The sequence below is a fragment of the Salmo trutta genome, chromosome 16, assembly GCF_901001165.1.
Source record: "Salmo trutta chromosome 16, fSalTru1.1, whole genome shotgun sequence".
Classification (NCBI taxonomy): Eukaryota; Metazoa; Chordata; class Actinopteri; order Salmoniformes; family Salmonidae; genus Salmo; species Salmo trutta.
This window is the reverse complement of record NC_042972.1, coordinates 20767582-20790822: the sequence shown is the minus strand read 5'-3', so window position 1 is coordinate 20790822 and position 23241 is coordinate 20767582. Positions and strand designations below refer to the sequence as shown.

General features: G+C 42.8%; 2 protein-coding genes across 5 annotated transcripts; one reads left to right on the top strand and one right to left on the bottom strand.

Moving 5' to 3' along the window:
• Positions 1-216: 216 nt before the first annotated feature.
• Positions 217-14174, bottom strand: LOC115150296 (ADP-ribosylation factor-like protein 8A). The gene is made up of 7 exons (XM_029693428.1): positions 13726-14174; positions 4372-4452; positions 4163-4236; positions 3873-3966; positions 2741-2808; positions 2575-2645; positions 217-2474 (listed from the first exon to the last, which is right to left on the bottom strand). The coding sequence occupies exons 1-7, from the start codon at positions 13846-13848 to the stop codon at positions 2419-2421; spliced, it is 567 nt and encodes a 188-aa protein (XP_029549288.1). The 5' UTR covers positions 13849-14174; the 3' UTR covers positions 217-2418.
• Positions 14175-14564: 390 nt separating this feature from the next.
• On the top strand, positions 14565-22354 carry c16h6orf89 (chromosome 16 C6orf89 homolog). 4 transcript variants are annotated; one of them, XM_029693426.1, is made up of 8 exons: positions 14565-14750; positions 15251-15538; positions 15899-16064; positions 16175-16323; positions 16511-16659; positions 19233-19368; positions 19480-19603; positions 21141-22354. In XM_029693426.1, the coding sequence occupies exons 2-8, from the start codon at positions 15350-15352 to the stop codon at positions 21221-21223; spliced, it is 996 nt and encodes a 331-aa protein (XP_029549286.1). In that variant the 5' UTR covers positions 14565-14750; positions 15251-15349; the 3' UTR covers positions 21224-22354. The 4 variants fall into 4 exon arrangements, with proteins under 4 accessions (XP_029549286.1, XP_029549287.1, XP_029549285.1 ...); XM_029693427.1 differs by having other exon boundaries at positions 15218-15538; XM_029693425.1 differs by having other exon boundaries at positions 14565-14929; positions 15218-15538.
• The last annotated feature ends 887 nt before the right edge of the window (positions 22355-23241 follow it).

The window sequence follows — 23241 nt, the reverse complement described above, 5'->3', positions numbered from 1 at the left end:
AGAGATGCATCGTTAAAACACTTGTAAGCCTAAATTCCATCACTATTGGGAAACTGGGCCCAGGCCTGTTCAGCATTAGGCAAGAAACTCCTGTTTTCAGGCAGAGGAATAAGACAAAGCTGGTCCTTCACTGTCAACCAATAACATATCACTGTCTGTTACTGTAGCGGCAGGGTAGCATGGCAGGTACATTGTGGAACAAATTACACCTTTCACTTTTAGAGACAAGACCGTTTTTACTTTGAGGGCTTCAAGCCAATTCACTCATTGTACATTATGTCAGGTACAAACATTCAACTTAAAATAACAAATAGCAACCTTAAACTGGCAATAAGTCAATGGACTGGTGTTGAAATGAATGATGGGACTAGGAGGTTGCATCTCAATATTCTGAAGGGGCTTCGTCTACTCATCTCCTTTCCTTCATCTGCACTGATCTGAAAAGACAGCATGTGTGAAAGCGATATGGTGGATGGATGCTTTTTTTTCACCAGTCTAGTTCTGTCATGTCTGTGCAGATGAAGGAAAGGAGGAAAGGATTAAAAGAAGAGGAAGCCACGGTAGACTACTGGGAAGCACCCTACACTACTGGGAAGCACCCTACAACTGCATGACACTACATTAAAGGCTGAGCTGAAAACTCAAAATCCAACAGGGAGAAACTGTAGAGGAGCCAATGGCTTGATTTATATTTAGAGTGAATTATCAGACTAAACCTGCTGAAAACAACAACAACAAAAAAGTTGGTTATTGTGTGCTTTACATCATCTCTGTGCTCCATGAGGTATGTTTAGAACATGATTTTAGTATTGAATCTTTTTTCATGGTTTCATGTTCAAAACATAAAAACAAAGAAAACCTAACACTAAAATAGTTAATAAATATGTCCTTATGGCACATAGCATTCATTAACATGTGTTTGATAGTAACATACATGTCAGACAGAAAAGCTTGTGAATGTCAATGGATGCAAATGTCAGGTGACAGAAATAGCCAATTAGCTGCAGTTGCCATCTTCAAATATTGTTAAATAACATTAGGAATAGCTAGCTAAAGTATCGGAGAAACTCTTTCAAGGTTGCAATTGTTACACTTTACTTGACCCCTCCATCAAACCTTTCCAATTCCATCAGTTGCCATAAGCAAACATGACTGTTTGACAGGGTCATGTAGGCCTCTAAAGGAAGGTTCAAGTAAACGGTTGCAATTATAGTTTAAACTGATATTGATGATAAGAATATGTACAACTCAAATCAGGGTCCAAATCGACCCCAAATAACACGATATCAATTGTATATTACATTGTTTCAATTCCAAACGCAAAACAGACACTGTGATATGAGAAAATATGTTAAAATAGAGCAGGTGAATTATATGTTTGTTTGGATAAGATGACCATCAAATTGTATTACTTATTGTCAAGGATATCGAACATGTATAAAACAGTATTGAGTTCTGTTGCATCAGTATGGAACAATTCTCTGTGATGTCTTGTAAACTTGTGAGCTGACCTCTGTATTAAACGTATACGTCCTTCCTATTGAAGAGGAATGCATTTCCTTTCAGTTAGGTAACATGCAAGAGAAATTAGAAATTATTGTGTTCAATAAAATATCAAATCATTGGTCAGAGCTTGTCACCTGATCCGGTAAAAAGGCAAAATGGCCACCATGTTGCTATGGGAACAGCTGTGAAGATGCAGGTTAGTAGGCAGAATGAGTGAGTGTGTGTGTGTGTGTGAGTAGTTTGCACTTTGAACAACACATGATTCATTTAAGCAAGAGAAAATAGATGACCTCCTTGACCAGAACCTCATCAAAATCAGATCCACACTGTACAAGTATAGCACATATGGTTTTTTTAAAGAAACAAATCTATAACAGTCAATGAAAACAAGAGTTGCTCGGTGGGTGACTGTCAAGAGTCCACTTTGTCCAGTCTGAAGTACATGGTGTAAAAAAAATGCATATAGGTAGAAAACAAAACAATTTAAACAGTGCAAACCATATTTTTTCACACACTCTTTACAAGAACGGAATCAGGTAGAGAGAGGAAGAAGGGCTGTTTTTAAAGAGTAAAATATAGGGATCTCAGATGTGTAAGAAGAAAGGAGAGCTGAGGGTGAGAGGACAGCCCCTTCTCCTAGTCTATCTATTCCATGTTCACAGATCTGAGAAGATTAGATATGTATACATTTGATTTGTATAAGCATTGTGACGCTGGGTCCATATTCTGACATATTGCTCACACCTATGCAATCCTCTCAGATCTGTTAACACCCAAAGGTGTACGAGATAAAGGAAGGGGCTAGAAATGGAACCAGGGTGATAAGAGAAGGGAAGAGGAGACGAGAAGGAGGGGTACAGTTGGTCTTAGGGTAGAGGAAGGGGAGAGGGGGTCGTCCAGTGAGTTGAGCCCTCATGTTGTTGTCTTCCTGGTTCTGGAATGCTGGATCAGCCACTGTAGTGTGATGTCTGCCAGAGGATAGAAAGTCAATTTGTTTCAAATACTCCAAAGAAACAAAGTCTTTATCAGGTAATTAGGTAGTTTTGAATCAACCATTTGTTTTCTCACCAATGTTGTCTTTTTCCTTGCAAGAGATAGAGTAACAGCAGATCTCTCTGTCCTGGATGGCTGACAGGTTCCTATGTTAGGCAGAGGATAGTGTTAGAGAGAAGAAAACTTCACACACACAGTAAGCTTCATTTACAAAAGGAAAAGTCAGAGCTCCAGTACTCACATCCTCTCAATCAGCTCCTTCTCATCCAAGGCACCCGGAACATCTCTTTTGTTCCCTAAAACCAGTACCTGAGAGAGTCCAAGGGAAACCACATGAGTGGTGTCTTTGCCAATGCACCTGCCTTTAGGCTTTTCTCCTGCAAATCCATTCCATTTCAACTTTACATTCCACAGGCTTTATAACACACTAACTAGAGCTGATCACTACTGTTGAAGGCCAATATCTGCTAGAGTGGAGAAACAAAAGGCATTTTGTGAGAATTGTTGTGAGTGGCAGAGTAGCTAGCTAGTCAGATAAACGGTTATTCATCTTCTCCCTCTCATTTAAAAATGGTTGACAGCCACACTCCACTGCTTTAAATAAACATGTCTTCACACTGGTCAGCTGTAGCATCTGTAGTCAGGGTGACAGTGTGTTAATGCTACTCCTGCCATCCATTCCCTGTGTTTTAGGCCCCGATCATCATCTCAATGAGAGCAGTGATGTGTTAAGAGATGTAAAGAGGATACCTCCTCTCCCCTAACGTTACTGAGGATCATCCTGTATGGATCTCACTGCACTGCCCAGGCCTGCTAATGTTCTCCCCCCCCAGTCAATACACGTCTGGACCCAGACAGACACACACTCCCCTCCCTCTGTCCGTCCTTCCCTCCCTCCCTCCATCTCTCCTGCAATGCTACGGCACTAGCCTTGGAGATGCTAGTAAAACTAGAAGCATCTGCAATGCACAAGCACCGCCCACTGCTTCGCTCTCCCTCCATTCCTCTCTCCCCTGTCTCTCTTAAACCTCTCTTTCTCTCCCTCCTTACTCCCCCTCTACTTATATCTCGCTTGCCATCAAACTTTCCCTCCCTTCTCTTTCTTTCTGTCTGTCTGTCTCTTCCTCCCTCCCTCTCCATCTATCCCTCCCTTTGGTTCGATAAATCAGGCCCACATCACTCAGACACACATTCATTATTCATGTCTGGGCTACAGAGAGAGGGGGAGTTGTTAGGTATGTGACAGATGCCACTATGAGTCTGCTCAGGGTGAGCTTCTGATGCCCAATACCTTCATAATACCTCCACTCATATCGACCTCTTCCATAACATCAACAATCACAACACACCGATAGCAACATAATTGTACTCACTGGGATCCCCTGTAGCTGGGGTTTGTCTAGGAGATTGTGTAGTTCATTCTTCGAGGCCTCAATCTTATCTGGGTCTGCAGCATCTACCATGTAACTGAGAAAGAGGAGAGAGAGAGAGCGAGAGAGGCACATGGTGAACAATATGTTTGGAACATCGAATCGCAACAAAATTACAGTATCGGATCACAATACATATAGAATCGTGATAATCGCAATACATATCCTATCGGCACCTAATTATGGTGATAATATTGTGTCCCTGGCAACTCCCCCCTAGTGTGTGTACTTACACAATGACACTGACACCTCGGCAGTATCTTTCCCACATGCTCCGGAATCGAGGCTGACCCCCAATATCCCACAGCTGGAGAACGACAGAACACACACAAACACCACTTCAGTCTCAAAAGGTAGTCGTACGAACACAAAAGGTTCAGCAATACTGTCAGCATTTGTACCAAGGATAAGTGCAGCTCATTATCAAGTCTGATGCTCTGACCTTAATGGTGACGTTGCCCTTGGTGATCTTCCTCATGTTGAAGCCCACTGTAGGAATCATGTCCTCACTGAACTGTCCTGACTGGAGAGAGAGGGGGGGGGGGGTTACAAACACATTAATCATAACAATGAGTCACTAATTATGTGGAAGTCTGACACATGACCACAAGTCACCTGATCCCAACAACCAGCAGCACCTTCACCACAGTCCATCATAAGATACATGCTGAGAGGTGTGTAAAGGTTCCTGTACTGTACACACTCAGGCCTTAATATACCGTGGATTTGTACATTGTGTCTCACTCTGAAAGCAAGGTGGTAGCACATTTCATGAAGCAGGATCAATGAGTTACCTAGCTACCTTTGATATTTACACTGTAATAGTCCTAACTTTCTAGACTATAATAAAGAGAAGCTAACATTGTCAAATGAGGTAGTAATACCAATAACATATTCAAGAGGTTTTTCTTTAAACAGAATAGAGAGAGAGAGTTGTTTCAGAGTAAGCTGACAAAAACTCACTGAAATAGCCTACAGGTTCCACGCTTAAACAATGTGTCAAATTCCTGGTTGATGTCTCATGCTAGGAGTCACTGTGTCTGACTAGATCACAGTGTTGTTGGGGCTTTAAAAGGTTGACTTTTGGTGCAGGGTGAAGTTGTCCCTAGACACTGGTCTTGGGTCAGTTTAGCATTTTCCCCACTAATGGTTAAGGTTAGAATTGGGGGAGCGGAAGCTGAACCTAGATCTGTACCTAGGGGAAACTTCTCCCTGGAGCTGACATTTCTGACTAGTCATTAGTCATTCATCTGCAGAGCGCTGACACTAGAAGTCAGTCTAGACAGCAGTACAAACAGTAACCTTTTAGGAAAACATTGTATTTAGTTTATCTGGTGAGGAAAATATGTATATGTTCAAATATATGCAGTGGTAATGTCCTTTTAATGTCCAATTCTAAATGAGTTTACAAATATCAACCTTCCTGTAAGACTCCATTTGAGGCACTTGTAGGTTAACTCAAGAAGAAAGCCTTCGTCTTATACTGTCAAAATCCTGCTACTGTACTGTCTGTGATGAACAAACTTTTCAAGTTGAGAGCATCACGTGCAGCCATTTCCTCTGCTTCCTATTAAATTAACAACTCAAAAAACGCCTTCGTTGCTGTTGTCCTTGCGCCAAAATTACAGAACAGGTTATTCCATACCATCACCTGATGCACTTCATTTTCTGAGTCAGTTCTCTTGAGGCATGGTTAAAGCACTATACTAAGCACAAGTAGGACACTGCTACCCTATACAGCACAAGGCCATATCTCTACTTGACATCAATATTACACTTTCTCAATATAGGGCCTGCTCCTAGCGCAATTTCCTTCCTCCCGAGCCGATGTGTTGCCCTGATCACGTTGCCCTGATTGTATATATTTATATATTTCTTAATTCCATTATTTTACTTTTAGATGTGTGTATTGTTGTGAATTGTTAGATACTACTGCACTGTTGGAGCTAGAAACACAAGCATTTCACTACATCCGCAATAACATCTGCTAAATATGTCTATGTGACCAATAAAATTAGATTTGGAGGTGTTTCAGACCAGGCTAAAGCACTGGTGGAGCAATGTAACCAGAAACTATATTTCAGCCAGACACACCGACACTTTAATACCAAAGAACTGTAAAGCCAAGAGAACAAGTCTTTCAGACTTTTAAAGGCAGGTAGGGGGTTCATAAGGTATATCCATTTCAATTCAATCACTTTTTGACAGCATCCCATTAGATTTAAATGTTTCCTCGTGGAAGAAGTGGTCAGAAAGTTACTTTTGGGACCTGAATGCCAAAACATTCAGGAGAATGGCTCAAAGTTGGCCCCATTGGTAATACCCCACCATACCATGAGACATCCATGTCTTCATTACTGGAAAATATACATTGAGTTTGATATCATTTAAAAGCTTACAAACAGGGTTGTGAAATTATTTTAGAATGTATTTATTTTTTGGTAAAAAAAAATATAATAATTCCATTTGACTTTTAATGTCAATTTGCATTTGTTGTAGCTTAGACCGTACTTCATCTGAGGTTTGTGTTGTGCCCACCGTCGGTTGAGACACACCCTGCTCTTTAATACAGGGTTTGGTGTCACTTTAGTCATAGAAATATAATTCATAGAATGGACCTATCCCCTCAGACCACTGCAATTTAGCTGGTACACCATTGAAATTTTAATGTGCATTTTAATTTCTAATTACTGCCACAGAAGATGGTGGCCAGTCCACCCACTGTCAAATGTCAACTTAAATGATCATCTCTATTCTATTATTTGTATGATTTCCTATGGAGGACTGACAATATAATTTAAAACAGATATTCCCATTCAAGTCAACATTCTCTGATGTGTGGACCTCCAATCATCTTTGTGGTATGATTTTAAAATGTTTACATTTCTATTTGATTCCCATTTTAGTACATTTATCAGCTAAAACACATGTCACCCGCCCTGTATTTAAAAGCATGTTGTGTCTTGGCTGGGACAACACAAAAACCTCAGATGATGTAAAACAGAGTATAAGCTACAAAGGCACTTTCTGAGCACTTCTACAATGAGCAAATATGGAAGGTTTTGTTCAAATCAAAGGGGGTGCTGTCAAAAAGTGTATTTCCTAATGCAAAAGCTGCATATTTCCTAATGCTAAAATATTGTGCTAAAAGTTCACATGGAATCAATCAAAACTGTGGTTTTGACCGAAATCCCTATTTTGATGTAAACTTCCATAACATTTTTTACATTTTAGTCATTTAGCAGACGCTCTTATCCAGAGCGACTTACAGTAGAGTGCATACATTTTATTACATTTTTAAATACTGGCCCCCCGTGGGAATCGAACCCACAACCCTGGCGTTGCAAGCGCCATGCTCTACCAACTGAGCTACAGTGGGACAGTCCAAATTGAATGGAAAGATTTTTAAAAAATACAGAAATCACTTATTGTTTTTTACAATTTCTTCAAAAGGTCAAACATTCCTGGATATATGAACTGAAACCCGGGAGCCTATGTAGAAGGTTAACAGGATTAGCCTACAGTCAACCTATTGATTAGATTATGGAGCGCCCTCATTATCTTGGGAGGAAATAAGTGAGGCCTTTGTATCACCTTTATAACCACTGAACAACATCTGACCTTAATATCCCAGAGTATCCAAGAGCATCCCAGAGTATCCCTCTGATCCTCAGGAGAACACGGTCAAGTAGGGCCATTGTCCTCACAACATGGTATCAACATCCCATGAAACTCATTGTTAAGTAAGATGTAATTGTCTGGATACGATGATATAATAAGGGCCTTCAGTTGTGTAATAAAAGCAGACAGTTAAAGGACACTTAACTGCTGCTCAATGGGACTGTTATGAGACAGATGAGACACCAAAATGCCCAGATGGGAGGATCTGACAAACAAGGACGAGTCTCTAAGTCACCGTCTTCCCAAATCCCTGTCTAGCACTCAGTGGGGAGCCAAGACCAGAGCCAGAGCCAACAGCATTCTCATTCCTCCAACAAGACAGCACAACCCTACTCACTGCCACCTGTGGCAGCTAAACAGATACACCATAAGGATCAGTAACTTGGGTATTGGACGGTCTGTGAAACCAGATGGATATGGCCCCAGACAGTGAGTTTGAAAGCCATGAACTAAACAGTGGGCCTGGGGGTGGTGATGGGGCCGGGTAATGGGATGAGGCTGGGGATGGGGCCGGGTAATGGGATGAGGCTGGGGATGATGATGGGGCCGGGTAATGAGATGAGGCTGGGGATGGTAAAGAGGCTGGGTAATGGGATGAGGCTGGAGCTGGGTAATGGGATGAGGCTGGGGATGGTGGAGAGGCTGGGTAATGGGATGAGGCTGGGGATGGGGCTGGGTAATGGGATGAGACTGGGGATGGTAAAGAGGCTGGGTAATGGGATGGGGGTGGGTAATGAGATGAGGCTGGGGATGGTAAAGAGGCTGGGTAATGGGATGAGGCTGGGGATTGGGCTGGGTAATGGGATGGGGATGGTGATGGTGATGGGGCCGGGTAATGGGATGGGGATGGTGATGGTGATGGGGCCGGGTAATGGGATGAGGCTGGGGATGGTAAAGAGGCTGGGTAATGGGATGAGGCTGGGGATGGGGCTGGGGATGGTGATGGGGCCGGGTAATGGGACAAGGCTGGGGATGGGGCTGGGTAACGGGATGAGGCTGGGGATGGGGCTGGGTAATGGGATGAGTCTGGGGATGGGGCCGGGTAATGGGATGAGGCTGGGGATGGGGCCGGGTAATGGGATGAGGCTGGGGATGGGGATGGGGCCGGGTAATGGGATGAGGCTGGGGATGGGGCCGGGTAATGGGACGAGGCTGGGGATGGGGCTGGGTAATGAGATGAGGATGGGGATGGTAAAGAGGCTGGGTAATGGGATGAGGCTGGGGATGGTAAAGAGGCTGGGTAATGGGATGAGGCTGGGGATGGTGAAGAGGCTGGGTAATGGGATGAGGCTGGTGATGGGGCCGGGTAATGGGATGAGGATGGGGATGGTGATGGGGCTGGGTAAATGGGACGAGGCTGGGGATGGGCTAGACCTGGGGCTGTGGATGGAGCAGGGGCTGGGTAATGGATGAGGATGGGGCTCAGGTGGGGCTGGAACAAGTGCAGGGTCTGGGGTTGGGCTGGGAGCAAGGGCAGAGTCTGGGGCAGGGTCTGGGGATGTAGCTGGGGGATTGGGCTCAGCTGGAGCAGGTAGATGCAAGAATGGAACCGGAGGAGATGGCTGCCGTTTTACGGGCTCCTAAGGCAATTGTGCTATTGTGTGTGTTTTTTCCATGTTATTTGTAACTTATTTTGTACAAAATGTTTCTGCCAACGTCTCTTATGACCGAAAAGAGCTTCTGGATATCAGGACAGCGACTACTCACCTCGTAGTGGACAAAGATTTTTTCTTTAACGAGTTGGATGAGAAGGATTTACTTGAGACACCCGACAAGGCCCAAATCCCTCTCATTCGAAAGAGATATTGGGGTCATAGGTCAGGGTGCCTTGTAAGGATCCAACAGCAAGTGGTAATCTGCCTCTACCATCAGTCCTATTAGCCAACATACAATCATTAGATAACAAAATAAACGAGCTACAATCACGAATATCCTACCAACAGGACATTAAAAACTGTAATATCTTATGTTTCACCGAGTCGTGGCTAAACGACGACATGCATAACATACAGCTGGCAGGGTTTACGCTGCATCGGAAAGATAGAACAGCTGCCTCCGGTAAGACAAGGGGTGGCGGTCTGTGTAAATTTGTAAACAACAGCTGGTGCATAAAATATTAAGGAAGTCTCAAGGATTTTCTCACCTGAGGTAGAGTATGTCATGATAAGCTGTAGACACTATTTACCAAGAGTTTTCATCTATATTTTTCATAGCTGTCTATTTACCACCACAAACCAATGCTGGCACTAAGAGCGCACTCAATGAGCTGTATAAGGCCATAAGCAAACAGGAAAACGTTCATCCAGAGGCGCCGCTCCTAGTGACCAGGAACTTTAATGCAGAGAAACTTAAATCAGTTTTACCTCATTTCTACCAGCATGTTAAATGTGCAACCTGAGGAGAAAAAAACAACTCTAGAACACCTTTACTCCGCACACAGAGAGACGTACAAAGCTCTCCCTCGCCCTCCATTTGGCAAATCGGACCATAATTTTATCCTCCTAATTCCTGCTTACAAGCAAAAACTAAAGTAGGAAGCACCAGTGACTTGGTCAATAAAGAAGTGGTCAGATGACGCAGATGCTAAGCTACAGGACTGTTTTGCTAGCACAGACTGGAACATGTTCCGAGATTCTTCCGAAGGCATTAGGGAGTACACCACATCAGTCACTGGCTTCATCAATAAGTGAATTGATGACGTAGTTCCCACACTGACCGCACATACATACCCCAACCAGAAGCATTTACATTTACATTTAAGTCATTTAGCAGACGCTCTTATCCAGAGCAACTTACAAATTGGTGCATTCACCTTAAGATATCCAGTGGAAAAACCACTTTACAATAGTGCATCAAAATATTTTGGGGGGGGTAGAAGGATTACTTTATCCTATCCCAGGTATTCCTTAAAGAGGTGGGGTTTCAGGTGTCTCCGGAGCCATGGATTACTTGCAACATCCACACTGAGCTAAAGGGTAGAGCTGCCGCTTTCAAGGAGCGGGACTCTAACCTGGACACTAACAAGAAATCCCGCAATTTTTATTTATTTAAACTTTATTTAAGGTTATGCCCTCCGACGAACCATCAAACAGGCTAAACGTCAACACAGGACTAAGATTGAATCGTACTACACCGGCTCTGACGCTCGTTGGATGTAGCAGGGCTTGTAAACTTTTATAGACCACAAAGGGAAGTACAGTCGCGAGCTACCCAGTGACACGAGCCTACCAGACGAGCTAAAATATTTCTATGCTTGCTTCGAGGCAAGCAACACTGAAGCATGCATGAGAGCATCAGCTGTTCCTGACGGCTGTGTGATCACCCTCTCCGTAGCCGATGCGAGTAAGACCTTTAAACAGGTCAACATTCACAAGGCCTCAGGGCCAGATGAATTACAGCATGCGCTGACCAACTGGCAAGTGTATCCACTAACATTTTCAACCTGTCTCTGACTGAGTCTGTAATACCAACATGTTCCAAGCAGACCACCATAGTCCCTGTGCCCAAGAACATTAAGGTAACCTGCCTAAATGACTACCGACCCGTAGCACTAACGTCTGTAGCCATGAAGTGCTTTGAAAGGCTGGTCATGGCTCACAACAACACCATTATGTCAGAAACCCTAGACCCACTCCAATTTGTAAGTCGCTCTGGATAAGAGCGTCTGCTAAATGACGTAAATGTAATTTGCATTCCACCCCAACAGATCCACAGATGATGCAATCTCTATTGCACTCCACACTGCCCTTTCCCACCTGGACAAAAAGAACACCTATGTGAGAATGCTGTTCATTGACTACAGCTCAGCGTTCAACACTATAGTGCCCTCAAAGCTCATCACTAAGCTAAGGATCCTGGGATTAAACACCTCCCTTTGCAAATGGATCCTGGACTTCCTGACGGGCCGCCCCAGGTGGTAAGGGTAGGTAACAACACATTGTCACGCTGATCCTCAACACGGGGACCCCCCTGTACTCCCTGTTCACCCATGACTGCATGGCCAGGCACGACACAACAGTGTCACCTGATCACCGACAATGATAAGACAGTCTACCAGGTCAGAAACCTGGCTGTGTGGTGCCAGGATAACAACCTCTACCTCAATGTGATAAAGAAAAAGGAGATGATTGTGGACAACAAGAAAAGGAGGACCGAGCACACCCCAATTCTCATCGACATGGCTGTTGTGGAGCAGGCTAAAAGCTTCAAGTTCCTTGGTGTGCACATTTACATTTACATTTTAGTCATTTAGCAGACGCTCTTATCCAGAGCGACTTACAGTAGTGAATACATACATTTCATTTTTCATTTCATGCATTTTTTTTTTGTACACATCACCAAACTATCATGGTCCAAACACACCAAGACAGTCGTGAAGAGGGCATGACAAAGCCTATTCCCCCTCAGGAGACTGAAAAGATTTGACATGGGTCTTCAGATCCTCAAAAGGTTCTACAGCTGCACCATCGAGAGCATCCTGACTGGTTGCAACATGGGCCTGGTATGGCAACTGCTAAGCCTCCGACCACAAGGCACTACAGAGGGTAGTGCGTACAGCCCAGTACTTCACTGGGGCCAAACTTCCTGCCATCCAGGACCTCTATACCAGACGGTGTCAGAGGAAGGCCCTAAAAATTGTCAAAAGACTCCAGCCACCCTAGTCATAGACTGTTCTCTCTGCTATCGCATGGCAAGCGATACCGGAGCGCCAAGTCTAGGTCCAAAAGGCTTCATAACAGCTTCTACCCCCAAGCCATAAGACTCCTGAACAGCTGATCAAATGGCTACCCAGACTATTTACATTGTCCCCCCCCTCCCCCTCTTTTAAACCGCTGCTACTCTCTGTTTATTATCTATGCATAGTCACTTTAACTCTACCTACATGTACATATTACCTCGACTAACCTGTGCCCCTGCACATTGACTGTACCGGTACCCCCTATATATAGCATCGCTACTGTTATTTTACTGCTGCTCTTTAATTATTTGTTATTTTTAACTTATATATTTATTTACTTAACACTTATTTTTCTTAAAACTGCATTGTTGGTTAAGGGCTTGTAAGTAAGCATTTCACTGTAAGGTCTACACCGGTTGTATTCGGTGCATGTGACAAATGTCCAGGTTGAATTTATGTGCTCTGACTGTAAGGTGTGAATTTATACACAGATGACCTTCTTCTGCACAGCCTGGTTTTATGTGTGTCCTTAGAGGGAATACTCATCAGCACCGGTAGAAGGGTGAAAACACAATAAAGATAGGGTAATCATCTCCTCTTCATTCAACATACCATTCATAAACCTGTAGAATTGACAAACCATTATACATCCATCAACCTACTACCACACTTTATGATATCACTGCAGATGATATCACTGCAATCCAACAAATCCTCATCAGGCCAACAGGAGTCAAATGAGGACCCACACTGACTGTCTGGTGAGAGGATTGATACAGTGTTGCAATGGAGCAGGTGTGAGGGCTGTTGTTGTCACAAAGTAGTAACAAATGAGGAGCTCTGGGTGATACAATGAATACAGTCAAAGAGGAAGCATGTATTTGAGGCTAATGTATGTAGCAGCCCAACTGTCATCTAGCCTACTGGTGGTGTCAGAGATAAAATATTGTGCGGCCAAGTGTAGCCTGCAGTGTGGAACACTAGGTTATGTGTAACTCTGGTGTACAATGAAATAACAGTGCCCCATTTCAAGGTTGTAATGCTGGTATTTCACGACAGCATAAACTAGGATGTCACTTGTGGTGTCGTCATCACTACTAGCGAGTACATCATACGATGAAATAGTCAGCCAGTCTCCATCCCTCAATAAATCAAATAGGCCAATTAATATAGCCTACCATCCGTCCTATTCGCAATTAAATATGGACATTATTCACTCCACACACACATATAGCCTATTTGTTTCTGCCTAGGACGAAAAGGTCCTGATTACAAATAATACTGCGACACTGTAGCAATTAAAGGGAGGAGCGGCGTTTCAATCACGGGACCGCTACTTTGTGCCTCGGTCTATTCCCGTCGTAAATCGGTGCACACTAATGACTGTAGTTATATGAAGGCGCACACAGACACAGAGCGAGTAAACAGCGAAATTACCGCTATCACGTTCACGAAGGTGGTCTTTCCCGAATACTGCAGACCGACCAGTGTCAATTCCATCTCTTCCTTCCAAAATAGCTGTTTAAACCAGTCCAACAGCTTGTTAAACAGGGCTATCATCTTGAGAGAGCGGCTAGGAGCTGGTAGCAAAATATCAGCTGACTGGCTGTCTTCACCGCCGCGGCGCTCAGAAGGTCTTTAATTTTCAGTCTTTAAAAATCGCAATATAAACGGCGGTGTGTTGATTTTACGCCTTTAATGAATGACAATCGCTTTGAAGCCTCGTATTTTCTTGCGGTCCGTATTGCTTCGCTTCACTTTTTTCCTTCCTCATTGGGTGGGGTTTTAGATTCACTCACAGCTGATCCGCGAAACAATGCGCTGAGGGGCGCTTTGGTGAAAGGAGGTTCAACGGGTCCAGCTTAGTTGCGATCCACTCACGAAAATGCGCCCTCTGCGGATTGATAAAAGATATTACAAAAAAAGATTACATTTTGTGATAAAGCAGATTCATCACATTTCTCATATACATGTAAAAGAAAAAAATATACTGCCAATACAAAAATAAGAAGTGTATTAATATAAACTAATTTTAATTAATATTTTACTTTTTTTTTTTTTTAAACATCAATCTTGAGTTTTACTACACGAATCTGCTGTTGACAGTCTCAACGTGAATCTGTCCAACAGGGAAGTCAAGTGACATCGGTAAATTCTGGTTTCCACTAGTTACCACAGCCACAAAGTCAAAATTGTCTATAGGCCTATCATAAAAATGTATGAAAACAAACATTTAGGTTAGGGTTAGGCATAAAATTAGCAGTGTGGTTAAAGTTAGGTTTAAAATCTTATTTTAAGAAGATAAATTGGCGAAGGTGGTTTATGACTTTAAGGCTGTGGTAACTAGTGACGACTGCAAATTCTCAAACAGCAAGCAAGTGGGAAAGGCTGCTTGGTCGACACGAAGCTAAACATGAACGAGACAATAGATCTGTAAAAAAAGAACAAAATAAAAATAGCCAGTGAGTTCAAGATCACTGTTTGAAATATGACGTTTCCTTGAGCTTATGAAATCTAGCTAGCTATACCTGTTAAAAGTAACAAAGCTAAGTTAGGGTCCTAGCCAATTAGCTAGCTAACGTTAGCATTGTTTATTTGTTTACCCCACTGCTGTCGCTGGCACACTCACTGTATGATAAAGGTAAAACGACAATGTTAGAATAACAAATATCTACAATGGTTAGATTGACATCGAGTTGAACTTAGTAACGTTAGATGCGTTCTGTACATTGTGGATTTCTAAGGAAAGATTTATCTGCCTGTTTAGCTTCTGTCCAACGTGCAAATTACTACTTATTGCATACAGTTCACATGGGCCTCTGAATGCATGTGTTGACATTGACAAGATGTCTGTTTTGACTACAGTCCAATGCCAAGTTCAGCCATATAATCAGGATTGTTTGTGTATCTTCTGTCTGGGGCTTGGAAGTGCTGTCTTACCAACCTCTTCAACTTCAAACAGGGAAGACAATATGAGTGAAGCAGCTGCAACCCGAAGACTAGAGGCACTGTCCTCCTAAATTAACTGTTGACTGAAATCAGTTGGACCACATTGTTTGCCATGGGCACCACACTGAGTGAGCCTTGCATCTACGACAAGCTGTCTGAGAGCATTGATATTCTCCGCCAGTCGGGGTATCGCTATGGCATGTCAGAGAGGGAGATCGAGAAGTTTATCAAACAAGTCTTGGAGACCAACGAGCCTCGAAGAGACCCACCACAATTCCCCATCCTTCGAGCCACCATCAAGGTAAGCTGCACACACACACTCATGTAAGATCATACACAGGGACTGTCTAAAAGGCACTTGCCCATCGGGAAAGTAAGGAGTATTTTTGGGTTGCCCAAAGATTATGATCGCTTGCAGAAAAATCTTAAGTGTCTATTTGCACCTACAGTGGAGGAACCAGAAAGAACAGACTACTAGAATTCTTTGCATTTTGTTTGTTATCAGTAAAACACAATCACCTACCCAAAGGGGAAACCACAGAGCAGGCTCATCTTGCATGATTGCACAGGTCACTTGCCCTGGGCAATAAGGCAACCCTTAATGTCAATCCCTGCATTGATGAACCATCCTCTCACTAGTTCCTCTTTTTCCATACTGTAGTTTGTGGTAGCAGTAGGCTTTCTGGTGGTGGTGGTGCTGGCCTTCACCTACCCCCAGACTCGGCCCCAGCTAGGTGTGACGTACACGGGGGGACATAACTGGTCCTCCCCCCTCAGCCACATCAGACTGCTGGCTCTGCCCATTGCCAAGAAATACAACCTGCAAGGTACAGTAAGTCTAAAATACTATTTTAGACACTATCCATAGTTGCTCACTATAGACAATGGGTGTTTGTTCCTAGCCAGTGTGTACCAGCAGCTTCACTCTCTCCTGTAGGTTTCCATGAGTGGTGGAGTGCAGGGGCTCTGCGACAGGGCCTGGTCAACTGTTCTGGCTGTGCTGAGGTGTCCTCTGTGCTGGAGGTCCCTGAGACCCTCAGAGAGTCTGCAGCCATGCGCAGAGGTCCACAGCCTGTGCTGCTCAAGGTACGACCACCACTAACAATAAAGAAAGACTGAAAAACAACAATTTCCCTGAAAGTGAGGGTTAAGTATGCTCATTGTTTACGGATCCACTACAGAATGATCTTTATTGAGCTAGTTCATTTAGCTAACATCAGCAGGTAGTCTTGTCTGTGGCTGTGCCTGACATATGTCCTCTGTCTTTATGTAGGGTGGAGAGTCTCTGTGTCTGCAGAGGCAGCAGTTAGAGGAGCTCTACTCAGCCCACTCCAGCTCCATGAGTATACTACTGGAGGAAGACAACCTACTGTCACATGATGAGGGTTTTCCACAGGGCCCCGCAAACTTTACCCTACTCTGGTACATTTACATCACATTTGACATTTATCAGGGTGGGAAATTAACACCCGCCAAATGCGGGTAGACTTTGGCATTGGCGGGTAAAAATATCACCAGGCTGGTCACACACAGCATTTGGTAAAAACAATTTTTTATTTATTTATTTTAAACCGAAGCCCAAATGTAGAAGTTGGTCAAATTGACCTGAAAGGCTACTAAAGTGTGGCTTTGTCCTCGTGTTTCTTGGCTAGTTGTTCAATATTAGTTTGAGTTTGCTGCAACTGTCTGACACAGAGATTCTCAGACACTGAGTGCTGTTACCACAGTAATGGCCTGCCCCTTAAAGGGGCAGCTGAACATTTTAGTGTCGCCTAATCACTCAAATATTTGGGGGTACATTGTGCTTGATTGAGCATGGAACACTGCAAAAACCTTTTTATTCGTAAATGTTTAGTCATGTCTTATCATTAAGACACTCACATAATTTAATTGTGCTCCTGAATTTTTGTGTGCTCATAAATAAACTTATGTACCCTGAACTAATAATAATAATTAACAAGTTGTATGACTCAGAATTTTGTGGCAGGGAAGGCACTTTGTTGATTCTTGATGTTCACTTGTAGAACTGTTAAGCGGTTTTACTTTTTACTGTTGTATCTAAATGATTTATTTGACGTACATTGGTTAAAATACAGGTCACAAAAATGAAATTGAATTCAGCAATATACCACATTACAAAGCATACTCATCCGTCATTTATGATTTTTGGTGTGATTATGATGAAAAAAACACTCAGGCTGGTAAAAAAAATCAGAGTGGCTGGTAGATTTGTTTTGATCTGCCTGCCACAGTGGCCATTGGAACAAAAAGTAACATTTCCACCCAGGGTCTTATCTAGAGCGACTTAGAGGAGCAATTAGAGTTTAAGTGCCTTGCTCAAGGGCATATCAATTTTTCACCTAGTTGGCTCTGGGATTCGAACCAGAGACCTTTCCGGGATACAGGCCCAACGCTCTTAACCGCCGTTCATGCGTGCATATGTAGATAAACACAGAGACACACAACTACACACACATGCAGTGCATTTGGAAAGTATTCAGATCCCTTCCCTTTTCCACATTTTGTTACATTACTTATTCTAAAATGCAATCAATTTTTTTTCCCCCTCAGCAATCTACACACAATACCCCATAATGACAATGTGAAAACAATGTTTGCAAATGTATTGGATATAAAAAAAAAAACCAGATACCTTATTTCCATAATGATTCAGACCCTTTGCTATGAGATTTGAAATTGAGCTCAGGTGCATCCAGTTTCTACAACTTGATTGGAGTCCACCTGTGGTGAATTCAATTGATTAGACATGATTTGGAAAGGAACACACCTGTCTATATAAGGTCCCACAGTGCATGTCAGAGCAAGAAAAAATGTCTGCAGCATTGAAGGTTCCCAAGAACACAGTGGCCGCCATCATTCTTAAATGGAAGCAGTTTGGAACCACCAAGACTCTTCCTAGAGCTGGCTCGCCCATCCAAACTGAGCAATCGGGGGAGAAGGGCCTTGGTCAGTTCCTCTGTGAAGATGGGAGATCCTTCCAGAAACCCAACCATCTCTGCAGCACTCTGCCAATCAGTCCTTTATGGTAGAGGGGCCAGATGGAAGCCACTCTTCAGTAAAAGGCACATGACATCCCCCTTGGAGTTTGCCAGAGGCACCTAAAGGACTCTGACCATGAGAAACAAGATTCTCTGGTCTGATGAAACCAAGATTGAACTCTTTGGTCTGAATGCCAAGTGTCATGTCTTGAGGAACCCAGGCACCATCCCTACGGTGAAGCATGTGGGTGGCAGCATCATGCTGTGGGGAGGTTTTTCAGCGGCAGGGACTGGAAGACTAGTCAGGATCGAGGGGAAAGATGAACAGCGCAAAGTACAGAGAGATCCTTGATGAAAACCTGCTCCAGAGGACTCAGGACCTCCTACTGGGGCAACAGTTCACCTTCCAACAGGACAACGACCCTAAGCACACAGTCAAGACAATGCAGGAGTGGCTTCGGGCAAGTCTCTGAATGTCCTTGAGTGGCCCAGCCAGAGCCCGGACTTGGACCCGATCGAACATCTCTGAAGAGACCTGACAATAGCTGTGCAGCAACCTGACAGAGCTTGAGAGGCTCTGCAGAGAAGACTGGGAGAAACTCCCCAAATACAGTTGTGGCGTCACACCCAAGAAGACTCGAGGCTGTAATCGCTGCTAAAGGTGCTTCAATAAAGTACCTACTAAAGGGTCAGACTACTTATGTAAATGTGATATTTTAAAAAATGTAACATTAGCGAACATTTAAAAAATTTGCTTTGTCGTTATGGTGTATTGTGTCGATTGAGGGGAATATATATATATTTTATAATAAGGCTGTAACAAAATGTGGGGAAAAATCAAGGGGTCTGAATACTATTTCTGACTGCACTGTAATGAGCATAGCTTGGTCATAAAAACAGGTCTCCAAGGAAAGAAAACAAGAACGCATTTCTGTTATTCTCATCTGACTAAATCACCTCTTCTCTCTCGCCTCTCCTCTGCCCTCCACTCCCTAGGAGGTTTGCATCTGGTGCCAGAGAGAAGGTGTTGAGGTGGCTGTTCCCCAAAGCTGAGCTATGTCCTCTACTGGACAGCGCTGGAACAACACTGCAGCGTTGCCTGGTCACGCATAGTGCCAACTCTCAGAGCAGAGTGAGTCTGGCCTCTAACACAGCCCAAATATATAAACATGCATGCATGTTTGTTATGGTGTTTGGTGTGATTCAGCAGCATGTTGGTACAGTGGTAGTGTGTGTGTTTTAGGGGGTGCGAGTGCTGGGCTGGCTGGTGGTAGGAGAAGGGCTACCCACAGTTCGAGTGGTTCCTGTCCACCGCTGTCAAAAACACTGTAGCTCCTTCAACCTCTGGCTGGGACCGGGAGATATGGGTGAGAACACAAACATACTTACACGTATACTGTGGTCATTTTTAGTTCTTTATTTGAATATGGTGTGTTTGTGCTAGGGGTTGACCGATTAATCGGAATGGCCGATTTTTAATTAGGGCCGATTCCACGTTTTCATAACAATCGGCTTTTTTTTTCACCGATTATGGCCGATTACATTGCACTCCGCGAGGAGACTGCGTGGCAGGCTTAGTACCTGTTTTGCGAGTGCAGCAAGGAGCCACGGTAAGGTGCTAGCTAGCATTAAACTTAACTTATACAAAAACTATCAATCTTAACATTCACAAGTTAACTACACATGGTTGATGATAATACTAGTTTATCTAGCTTGTCCTGCGTTGCATATAATCGATGCGGTGCCTCTTAATTTATCATTGAATCACAGCCTACTTTGCCAAACGGGTGATTTAATAACAAAAGCTCAATCGTTGCCCGAATTAACCTAACCATAAACATCAATGCCTTTCTTAAAATCAATACACAGAAGTGTATTTTTTTTAACCATGCATATTTAGTTAAGAAATTCATGTTAGCAGGCAATATTATCTAGGGAAATTGTCACTTCTCTTGCGTTCATTGAACGCAGAGTCAGGGTATATGCAACAGTTTGGGCCGCCTGGCTCGTTGCGAACTAATTTGCCAGAAATTTACGTAATTATGACAACATTGAAGGTTGTGCAATGTAACAGCAATATTTAGGCTTATGGATGCCACCCGTTAGATAAAATACAGGCAGTTCCGTATTTCACTGAAAGAATAAATGTTTTGTTTTCGAAATTATAGTGTCTGGTTTTGACCATATTAATGACCTAAGGCTCGTATTTCTGTGTTATTATGTTATAATTAAGTCTATGATTTGATAGAATAGTCTGACTGAGCGGTGGTAGGCAGCAGCAGGCTCGTAAGCATTCATTCAAACAACACTTTCCTGCGTTTGCCAGCAGCTCTTCGCAATGCTTCAAGCATCGCGCTGTTTATGACAAAGCCTATCAACTCCCAAGATTAGGCTGGCAATACTAAAGTACCTATTAGAACATCCAATAGTCAAAGGTATATGAAATACAAATGGTATAGAGAGAGTCTTGTAACTACAACCTAAAACTTCTTAACTGGGAATATTGAAGACTCACGTTAAAAGGAACCACCAGCTTTCATATGTTCTGAGCAAGGAACTTAAAGGTTAGCTTTTTTACATGGCACATATTGCACTTTTACTTTAATCTCCAACACTGTTTTTGCATTATTTACACCAAATTGAACATGTTTCATTATTTATTTGAGACTAAATTGATTTTGATGTAATAAGTGTTCATTCAGTATTGTCATTAAGTGTGTGTGTGGTATGTATATATACGGCCAATTAATTGGTATCGGCTTTAAAAATCATAATCGGTCGACCTCTAGTTTTGTGCTAGGCTGTAACAAAATCTTTTTTTTTTTTTTAATTCTTTTTTTTTTTATAGCCCTATACAAGTTTGCATTTAGTTTGACCTCATTGTGACCTTTGTGACCCTGCCAGTGTATGCTGACCCGCGCTACTGGCAGATGGAGCTTTTCCCCGGCCGAGACCAGAACATCGTTTGTGACGGTTCCACTTTCTGAGGGAGGAGAGGGAAAAACTGAACAAGTCCAGACTTCTTCTTACCGGCTGAGAATGACTTCCTATGATTGGACCTTTTAACTGTCCCTTGTAGGCTAGTCCCACCCTCCTCTCTTGGTCTGGAAAAGTATACTGAAGAGGTTCCCCTAATACTACATGCATCCCTAGCCTCTACCGTTCTCTTGCCTAATACCAAACCAATCCCTAAACCTTACCCCTCTCTGGCCTAATACCAAACTCATCTCTAGCCCCTACCTGTTCCTCTTCATTGATATCCCTTCACAGATCTGTGGCAACTGGATGGTTATAAGCAGGGAGGGACCACACTCAGGCTGGGAGATGTGTGTTGGTGAGGAAGAGGCTGGAACGTTCTCCCATTCTTGACTGTTCGCTTCACAGATCAAGAGGTGTGTATCAAGCCCAAAGAAGCGAAATGGAGAGTGACGGATCTAATTTTTGGAACATCAGAAGGCCTTTGCTCCTATGCTGTGTTCAGTTGCAATGTTCAAGATTATTTTGGTTATGCATTTTAGTTGTGATCACATCCACAATGGGACAGTTTTGCAGTGCTGCCCTCATCTACTCACTTAGAAACTGGCCTGTATTCATCATCTAAATTCAACATGTTGCTTCTAGTGTAACAATGACAGTGGTTAGGAGGATGTGTAAAATTGATTTATACATTTTAAGGTGAATTGCTTTTGAGAACTGAAAGTGCATAAATTGTATTTAATATATAGTTGACGGTTAGTGCTTGTGCCATAATTTTAAATGCTGTTAATGTTTTTTTCACTGATTGTTTTTGTTCGTCCATTCGCCCATGTAAGCACTTTAACTATCCAGAACTTGTTGACAATGTCAGTGTTTGACGTGTCACACTGTCGACGTTCTGAGATTTCATCATGTTCTATTGCTGAACATAATATTTATACAGTTTTAATCTCAGAATTCACAATTTTACACAACGTCAAGTTATGGCCATAATGTTAAGTTATAAATTGTCACCGTTTTAAGTAAATCTGTTTTTAGACTTCCTTGTCACTTTGGTTTTCTGAATGCATCAATAACAATGTGATTATGTACTGGTAACTGACAAAATAAAGGAAACTTGAGTAAATGAGGGATACAAAGTACATTGAAAGCAGGTGTGGTTCCTGAGTTAATTAAATAACATCCCATCATGCTTAGCGTCATGTATAAAATGCCCAGTTGCCCATTATCTACCATGGCTAGAAGAGATGTCAGTGACTTTGAAAGAAGGGTCTCAAAGGAGCATAGGGGGTTTAAGTGGTGTGTCACCAGATCAACTCAATTGAACACTTATGGGAGATTCTGGAGCAGCACCTGAGACAGCGTTTTCCTCCAACAAAACACCAAATTATGTAATTTCTCGTGGCATAATGGTGCCTCCAATAGAGGTCCAGACGCTTGTTGAATTTATGCCAAGGCTCATTGAAGCTGTTCTGGTGGCTCAACACCATATTAAGACACTATGTTGGTGTTTCCTTTATTTGAGCAGGTACCTGTGTATTTTCAAGGGAATTTTGTTATCAGAGCTGCTTTTTATAATTTTGTCATGTTCAAATGATGTCCATGTATTGAAGCCTAAACTATTAAGTGGTTATTATGGTTACTCTTCATGACTGGGGATGTATTGGCATGTACTACTGCCATATTGTGTGTATACATACTGTGAATGCAACTGTTCTTTGGTAGTACACATCCAATTCCCTTTGAACTCTGAGGATAGTGCCAAAAATGTCCTTATTTGAGTCAGTTCTCTGGGTGGATAACCCAGTCTGAAACCCAGTTAGGTGGTGTTTGATCTCTTTACTCGGAAGAGCAGTTGGGTGGGTGAGATCTTTATCATTGTCTTTGCTGCTCAAAGTATATTTGTGGTTCAAGGCCATCAGCTTTCACCAACTGCTATCCTCCTTCCTGATCCTGAAACATTTGCCTTGAGTTCAAGCTTGCCTTTTTCTTATGCCTTATGTTATTAAATTATTTTTTTCCTGTTAGC